General features: G+C 53.5%; 1 protein-coding gene across 1 annotated transcript in view; it reads right to left on the bottom strand.

Annotated features, from left to right (window-relative positions):
• Positions 1 to 4,129, bottom strand: part of RYBP (RING1 and YY1 binding protein) — a 50,818-nt gene extending 46,689 nt beyond the window's left edge. The window contains exons 1-2 of the mRNA XM_085300004.1: positions 4,032 to 4,129; positions 3,592 to 3,715 (exon numbers count right to left, since the gene is read on the bottom strand). Coding sequence (XP_085156130.1) covers positions 3,592 to 3,715; positions 4,032 to 4,129 — 222 coding nt within the window. The remainder of the gene's footprint in view (positions 1 to 3,591; positions 3,716 to 4,031) is intronic.
• Positions 4,130 to 8,836: the final 4,707 nt, after the last annotated feature.

The raw sequence follows: 8,836 nt of genomic DNA, 5'->3' as shown, positions 1-8,836 counted from the left end.
CCCCCCCCCGATTTCGGTGTTCAGAAAGTCAGCAACACGAGTGGCAGGCGGCGGGGCGGGCGCCCGCCTCGCAGGGCRAACGCGTGGCCGCGTCCTGCGCGTGCAGGCTTTCGCGGTCTGGACGCGCTCGAAGGCAGAGGAGGCTTTCTGCCTCCGCTGCTGCCCGTTTTCGCCCTCGAATCCGGCCACCGAGCGGCTTCTCCACGTGCAACAGCTGCCTGTAACCCACGTGCCGAGCCCGGCTCTCCCACGCCCTGAGCACGGGTAATTTAACCCTTGCTCCTACCCCCGCCAGCCGCCCTCGCTGCGACGGAACAGCCAAAGTCCCCGAACGCCTTTGCTCCGCTGCGTGCAAGTCTCCAAACAGTGCAGCGGCAAGCAGACGTGCTCCGAGGGCAGAGTTAAGGTTGTGTGACTATCACATGTAGGAAGTGTCGTTTTCCTATCGCATCTGCTGTTTCCCAAACGTTTTTGCTCTTTTAGAGGGTAGCAGCGATGTTTGCCTAAGGAATCTGTGTGGGAACGGTAACTGCGCAGCGTTCACCCGGGCGCGTGAAGTGCAAAGTCCCGCCGTGCCGTTGCACCCAGACCATGTTTCCGAGCGCAAGCGTTCTGGGACCGCATCAGTGGCGAACCTGGGAAGAAACCCAGGAAGGCAGAAGGCTCTCGAAGGCTGAATCAGGACCAGATCTGAGCAGGGCCTGACTCCCATTTTCTGCTAMAACATGAAAAGGCCACAGCTGCTTAACTTAGCTCTCCGTTACTGCATTAAGCAAAACAACAGCCGCTACAGGCACAGAGTAAGTTATCGTGGAAAAACTAAGGAGCTATGGCACATTTTTAGAAAGCAATTTATCTCCTCAAAAAAGTTTCAGGGTTGCTGTTTTCTTTTCATAGCAAAACTTGTTTTCTTTCCAAAAAACCTACTACATCCTTTATTATCAATTCCCCTGGAAACACTCCTTCCTCAGTAAATAATGTTTTCAAAGTCACATGTTAAAAGCTTGGCAACTTAAGTGTAGTGTGACTTCATTTAAGCACGTACGTACAAYGGGAGGTGATCATTCCCGGTTTATTAAGCGGCAGCGTGGTGCATCGACCCGCGCGGGCCGGGCGCAAAGCCGGGAGGGCTCGCGGAGGGGCGCGCGGCCGCGGGCGGGCGCCAGCGCTCGTCCCACCAAAACATTTGTGTTGCGCAAATTGAGACTGAAAATAGAGTCGGACTAAATCATACCCGCAGCGAGGAGGTGTTTGTTTCACACCGCGCTGCTAGCGCAGTGCGTTATCCGCCTGCCTCAGAGGTCGCTGAAGCGGCGCGGGCAGAGGACCCCGCAGAGCGTTTGGGGACTCGGCTCCCGCACACGCACAGCGCAGCCCTGGGCGAGTCGTTCAGCACAGCTAAACGTCTCCTCAGCTCCAGCGCTCCTCGCTTCAAAGGCGGAGGCAGTCGACATCGAAGCTCGCACATGAAGCTGTGGCACCGGTTTTAAAACACGGCTCATTGCAGGTAAACATTTTGGACTCTGCATTGCCATTCAGTTGATGGGAAATCTGGTTAAAGACTTTCCTAGATTTCCAGGCAGAGGRTACTGCTTTCTCACTTGCACCAGCTGCGTTTGCTTGCTCGAGAGCCCTCAAGGCTGCAGGAGGATGCTGCCGGTTCACACCTCTCCTCCTCGCCCCTACCCCAGCACATGTTACAAAAAGTAACGACAACAGAGCCCCCGAGGGCAGGCGGGCCCGGGGCCCGGCCGCGGAGGCGGGTCAGTGGACACCGCGCCGGTCGTGCTTCCCGAGCCGAAGCCCGGCGTGCGCCTCGCCGGCGCCGCGGCTCTCCTGCCGGAGCCGTCGCTGAGCCCAGCGAGCGCCGCAGCTGCTCCCGCCGCCTCGCTCCAGCGCAGGAAACGGGCGACGGGCCAAATCGACAGCCCGGGCCTCTCCGCGGAGCAGCTGGCAAGGGATGCTCGCCGGCGCCCCGACGGCTCCCGCCCCCCGGCACCCCCGAGCCGGGCACCCCGCTGACGGCCTCCGCCRCGCGCCGAGGCCCCTCCGACCGGGGGCGCCAGGGTTGCTCTCCTGCACCTGGACCAGGGGTATAAACGGATTTAAAAATAAGGCAGGACACTACGCACGGCCAAAGTCAGTATTTGTGCAAAGGKTTCAATGCCAAATATAAACATTAGCTCGAACTCCTCAGCCTCGTTGGTCACTGTGGTAAATACGCATTTTTGTAATTTTGCATCAGATCTGCATAACTTCTCAGAAGTGACTGCTGCCTGGAGCAGCCCAAACTCTAACCACTTGTAAATGGCTTTTCTGGGGATTTAGTAAGGAGTTTGTTACCCAGAAGTGGGGATCAGGCTCAGGGCACAGCTCGCTCTACTAGCTCAGCTGGAGCTGGAGGGATCAGAAGCGATGCCACCGCTCTCTGGGGCCGGGAAGTTGGGTATCACCACATGATTATAGCACCTTTTAGTACAAGTGGGAGGAAATTAGCAGCTGAGGTGAAGCAGCCACGCCGGAGCGCACCGACAGCCGGCCGGCGCGTCCCTGCAGCCAGCGCCGTGCTGCAGGCGACGAAGCGCCTGTGGCCTCCCCCGGGTCTCCGACACGGGGAGAAGAGACCGCGGGSTGGGAGGCAGCGCGGCTGCGAGCGGGCCCGCGGGCTCGGCAAGGGGTGCCGGAGCCTGGAGGCCGTCAGYGCGAAACGAAGCACCAAACCCGAGAGCGCGCGCTAGCTGCAGGCGCTCGTGCCCAGCTAACCTCACCCTCTTCCACTTCCATACGCTTTCAAAGCACGGACTTAATTCCCACTGGCTTTCGGGTGTCGATGCCAGCAAAAAGCCAGGAGGAAACTACTCTTGGAAATCGCRCTTGGCACTTGACAGCATCTTTAAAAATGTGGCCCAGGCTTAGTTCGTAAGCTTTTGGGGAAAAGTGTTGTGCTAGGAGTTKTATAAACATAGAACTCGCTGATTGATGGCCCTGGTGCACAACGGAGATTTATGCATGCTCTTGCAAAACATACTGAAGTAACAACTGTGTTAGACTCGTACAGAAACACTAAGAGACATTTCTGATAATCACRAGAGAAAAACAAGTGATAGGAAGGGTTACCGCGCAATGAGACATTCTCCAGGCTCCAGCAGAGACTCTGATACGCTGTCAGATGGGACGTTTTTAGCTAAGCTGGGAGCACACAAGTGGTAAAGTAGGTAAGGGACGAACCAAGGAGCCCCATGGGGCTGGAGGAAGGTCACCCACGGAGTTCCTCAAAACACTGCCTCAGGATGAACATTGCTTGATGTTTTCATCGGTGACTTTATTAGGAAGATGCAGAGCTGTGCTGACAACTTGAGACTTCAAGATGTCACCTACAAAGAAGAGAAAAGCTTTGAGAGAAAGCAAAACAGGAGTGGGATGAAACACAATGTTACCCAAGTTACACTTTTGGGTGCTCACAATAAAAACATTTTGACTTAGAGCGGAAGCGCATCGGTTTGGCACAGGGAGGAAAAGACCTGTCGTGGCACTTTGTGTGCTGCTAGCGTGGCTTAGCTCTTGAAAAGGCAAATGTCAAGTGGAGGGTACCAGGAGGAGACCAGCCCACGGGGGCTTGGAGGCGTGTAACGGCATTGCAGAACACGTGAGCGGGATCCCCGTGGAATTACCGTTCTCCATACGATTCTCCTGTTGGAGAAGAAACACGTTCCAGCTGGAACAAGCMCAGAGAACCGTTTCATGGATGGTCAGAGGACTGGAAAGCCTACTTTACGAGCAAAGCCTCTAGGAGTTTAACTCGCTCAGCCTAGGGAATCAGGGGTGGAGAAGGGACACGACCGCTCTAAAAATACCCCGGGGAAGCGGGGGAAGGAGGCAGCAACAGAAGAGCTAACAGGCAAGAGTGAAGAGCACAACTGATCTGTGCTGGACGTGTAGGCTGGAAATTAGACATCTGTTTCTAAGCTTCAGAGGAGCGGGACCAGCCTCGCGATGGGAGTAGCGAAGGCARTCGCTTGGAGATGCCTTACAGGCGGTCCTTGATCGCTTGCAGGAGGAGCCGCACGACGGGACAGGCAGACCGCGACTGCTCGCGGGGTGCCTGCGGCCCCCGGGGTCCCACGGCCATTGATCCTCCTCCTCCGGCCAGAGTCCTGTGCCCCCCCCCCGCCCCCCACGCACCAAATAAGCTTGTCCCACTTATTTCCAACTAACAGTAGACGCTCTCACGAGGGAAGGGGGGAGATACAGGGAAAAGAAAACTCCTCATTCAACACTTGTGACTAGAAATGGATTGCTGAGACTAAAATGCCCAGGGGGTTCCAGTTCGCTTCTAAATTTGGTATGTGTTTTTCCTCTTCCAGAATTCTTAAAGCTTCTTCTGTTCAGAAAAACAAGGGTCTTTCTTTTTTAAGTTTTATTTATATATACATACACACACACATACACATATATGTATGTATATATCTAATCTATTTATAGATGGTCTTTCATGGATCCTTAGGAAAATAGTTTTAGAACTGAATTAGCAAGCGATCAAATACCTATCAGAAAACTTCAAACAGCAAGCCAAAAACTTTCCATCAGAAACAGCCTGCCGAAAGAACAATTTAGTAGAAAAGGGATCTGAAAGATGAAGAGCAGTATGCAAGCAGCAGCCAGTGCCAAGAATCTCCAGGGTCTGCAAACCCTTAAAATGCCAGACAGACGGGAGCAGAAAGCAGCCTGAAAAGGTAGAGAGGCATGAAAGACTCGGTGTGCAACAGCGTTAAATAAAAAACTCAGCTGAGTAGAAAAGGAAGCCARCGAAAACCGGAGGCACCAGTTAAGCATCCTGCGCGCTGTATTCCCCGCACAGCGAAGCCTGTGCGGTGCAAACCCGCACTCCCTTCCCGAGCGCAGGGCTTTCTGCAGCRGTGCGACCTGGGTGCCACCGGCGTACGAGCAGGCGCCTGGGGACCATTCCGGGGAGCGGAGGTCAAAGTTTGGTGGCGTATCTAGTTGTCTCCCTARTGGCTCTTACTGATCATTATCCATAGAAACAAGCAACGTCTCAAATCCGCCTCCTCCTTTCTGCTAGCCACTGGCAACCGAGGAAGAACGCCTCGATCTGGCATTCAAGCTTGCAACAGGGAGAGGCACTAAGTTGCTGAATAGATTTCTGAAACAAGGTGGGCGGAAAATGGTAAACAGAGCTGAGTAACGTCTGCATAGCAGTGATACTCGGGAGCACAGCGCCGACAAATAATAACTAATAAAATGCCCCCCAAAATCAGGGGAACGTGAGGGGAAAGGGAAGGGGGGAGAGGAGGGGAAAATAACCAAATACTGTTTTTTTCTGTGCTGGTGAGCCCGGCGGTGGTGGTGCCCGACCGGCATGGTCGTGTGAGCAGAGTCRTCTCAGCTCGGGCACCCGGGAAGCCCCTCAGATGTGAGGGAGCCTTTTCCTAACAAGGATCAGTTCTGGGTTCAGATAAGCAACCCAGGGCTGGGATGATTATCGGAGCTCTTCAAACTGCCTGAGTCTGCAAGATGGAGCTTGAGAAAACAGCCTTGCTCTCCAGATTTCCAGCACTTCCACTTCTGGCCACTGCTAAAAAACTGGAAGTGAAAAACAGTAAAGTAGAAAGCAGTAAAAAAAAAAAAAAAAGAAGAAAATCTACTTTATTGCAAAAGTTCAGAAGAAGTCCCGCTCAGGTGCCGGTGCGGAAACAGCCTCAGGCGGCAGAGAGGTCCCGCGTCCTCTGGAGCCGTCTCCGTAGGGCGGTACGGGGCCGTGCAGGCTGGGCGCACGGACGTGCCGAGCGCGGCTGCTCCGCGCGCCCTCGCTCCGGCCCCGCTGGCCTCGTGCCCTAGCCCTTGATGCCGACTGCTCTGCAAGGCCGCTGCGCCGCCCGCTCTCCATGCAGCCGGGCAAGAGGGTGCAAAGACRGACGCCTCCACCAGGCATCCGGGCTCGGTGAGAGCTTAAAGCCTCAGCGTTAACACGAAAATCTGGAGGGGAGAACCGGRATCCAGATGAGGGCACTTGCCTGAAAGCAACTGAATGCCATTAAGCCTTATTTATTTTGGATTAGCACTGATATCGTCTTAGTTATCTACTAGCAAATCCTCACACCGGGAAAGATAGGTCTTCACACCTGAAAAAGAAGAACAYGTAAGTGTGAAGGGAAGTGTAGACGGTGTCATCTATAATAAGGCCGTAGCACAAACCGGATCAGCAGTAACTGCATTTACTTCACTGAAACTATAACAACATGATACCAGACCCTACCAGGGATGCCGTTATTCAATTCACAGCTAAGTCGCAGAGCAACAACAAGCCTGTCATACACTGARTTTCTTACAAATACAGCACGTTTGGCTTGCTCTGGGATGTATGGAGGGAGCAGCTTTAGGAAAGCTGCTCTGTGCAGCTGGCACGGGGATCGCCAGCATTTGGTGGGAGCGCAGCTACGTATGACACGCACACACACACACACAGTCTAAAAAGCCTCTCTTTTCTTCCAGAGAGCGGCTAAATTCCCTTCCTCCCATTCTCTCAACAGATGTCAGCACAGCCGTGAATGGCGGCAGCCCCACGTTTGACTTGCAGCTTTCACACTTGCTGCAAAGCTGCCCGACTGCTTCTCAATTCACTTCTGAAAGGCGTTGTGTTTTGAAAAGGAAAATAGAGAGAAAGGAGAAAARAACACCACCACCCTTAAGCACTTAATAGTAAACTCCTTCAAAAGAAAAATTGCTTCAAGCCAAGAAAACATTTGCCAAGTTTCAACTAAATGTGAATTTTCACGATGCCATAATAAACACCTCAATATGGGAGGTTCAAAATGAAAGTGCTGAGACAACTTTGCTCCAAGCAGTTCAAAAAATATATATRTATTCTTTTATATATTTTTTTCTTATGGAAAAAAAATCAAACTACCAAACTACCCCAAGGAGACATTTTATCATGCTTCAGTTTAAGTGCATGCAACGAGGTTCTCCTGGAGCCGGCAGCCTCGGAGMGAGCCGTAAGACATTGCCGTGAGAAGCGAGTCCTCGTGCCTTCACCCGAAGAGCCGGCCTGCCCCGGCGGCCCGGAGCCGGTGCACGGCTTCGCATTGCTGGGGCACCAGGTGGGGTTAGAAAGCAGAGCTCGGGGTGCAAGGCGCCGGYGCATCGGTGCTTTCCCAGGGTCAAGTTCAACCGCTTGTTTTGCCGATATTTGGAATTTACAAAAATGCTCTTACGTCCAGTTTAGACACTAAAGGGGAAAATAAAAAACCCGACCACCGTATGGTAGCCCCTCGGCTCCAAAGSCTGCCGCGGCTGCTGCGGGGATGGTGGAGCTGTGCTCGTACCCCGGAGGGGTCCCGGSCCACACAGCCCGTCGCACGGTTGTAGCGAGCAGCAGGGCGCGAACGGGAAAGGTGGTTARTGCTGGCGGGGAGGCGAAGACCGAAAGGGAGAGCTCAGCCCCTCGTTTGAAACCCGGTGCAAGAAACGCAGGGCCCGGGAGAGGAAACTCCAACAGCCTTACGTCGTTTTAATTCATTTTGTTTCAGGGATTCTGCCTTAAAAATGCAAGAATCGCTCGTGTCTCGTCCACCTTACTTTTCCCTGCCTCAGCTCAGCGACGGACCAAGCCCCAGCGTTCGCCCCGCYGCCGGCAGCCAGCCCTGCTCGTGCTGCGTCTCCTGCCGCGACGCAGCGGGAAGGAAAACTCGCCGGAGGAGATGAGCAGAAGAGCGGGAGCAGGAGAGTCCACGGCCCTGAATCTCGGCCCCGGAAAGAGGGACAAAAAGCTGAAGGTAGCCTGGGGGACAGGTGGGGAACGGGGCCGGAGGGGCGACGGGCAGCGTGGCGGTGCCACGGGGGACGCCGGGGGAAGCTGCAGCGCGGGARTGATGCTCGTCGCTCCACAAGAGCCTCAGCGTTCGGCCGAGTTAGCTAAACTCGGCCAAATAGAGACAGAAAAGCTACTTAGGTTGTTTCCCCAGCCTAGGAGCAATATGTTTCCTTAGGATCAATTTGAACGTAACAAGTTGCCGTGTTCAGAGCTAAAATTAATCTTCCACCAGGAGAATGAATTAAAAAAAGGAACAGGTTGCTGCATTCATTGCTAGAAATTAATCTTGTGYGGAGAGCTTCCTTCCCTGCTTTCCAACTGGCCACCTTGCTTTCGTTCAAAGAAAGCCTGCGTAAAAGCGTTTCCAGGTGGTTTTGGTTAAAGCAAACAAAGAGCAACGAATTGTGTCGCTGTCTGGTTTCAGGCATGGCMGAAGGTGGAGGTTAGCCAGAAAGAGAGAACCGCTGCCACTGAGACACAGCGACCGGCCTAATTAGGTGGAATCTCTATTAGCAATTCCACCTAATTAGATAATTAGATTAATTATCTAATTAACTGAGATTGTTGTTAGACAAAGGCAGGTAGAGCCTCAGAGGTGATAAGGAAGACATCAGGGCAAGGTTATTCCATGATTTATATTGATTTCTGCAACAGCTCAGGAACTCCCYTGGTTCCCACATTTATTTACTCTAGTCTTGCTCCTCTAGGATTGTTTTAAAGTGATTAACCCAGGGAAGAGGGGGCTATATGTTTCTAAAGAGAGAGGAGAAAAAAAAATGGAATTCCCCCCTCAAGTCACCCTAGGTGCCGCTGCGACCTGCCAAGCGGAGGGGAGCAGCCAGACCACGCGAAGAGGATGCCACGGTGGCCAGGACCACGCACAGCTCCCAGACCCTCGTGGCTCGATTTTAGCGCGTGCTCGTCCCGGCAGTCCTTTTCAGCCATCCGGATCGTCAGTCTTTGGCGAGCTAGTTAAGTGCCGATGCTGAGCAGTAGTCGTGGTCC

Source organism: Rhea americana, unplaced genomic scaffold (genome assembly GCF_003343005.1).
Source record: "Rhea americana isolate MKP2758 unplaced genomic scaffold, rheAme1 scaffold_16, whole genome shotgun sequence".
NCBI classification, from domain to species: domain Eukaryota; kingdom Metazoa; phylum Chordata; class Aves; order Rheiformes; family Rheidae; genus Rhea; species Rhea americana.
Note: the sequence above shows the minus strand (reverse complement) of the source record. Positions and strands in the feature narration are given on the sequence as shown.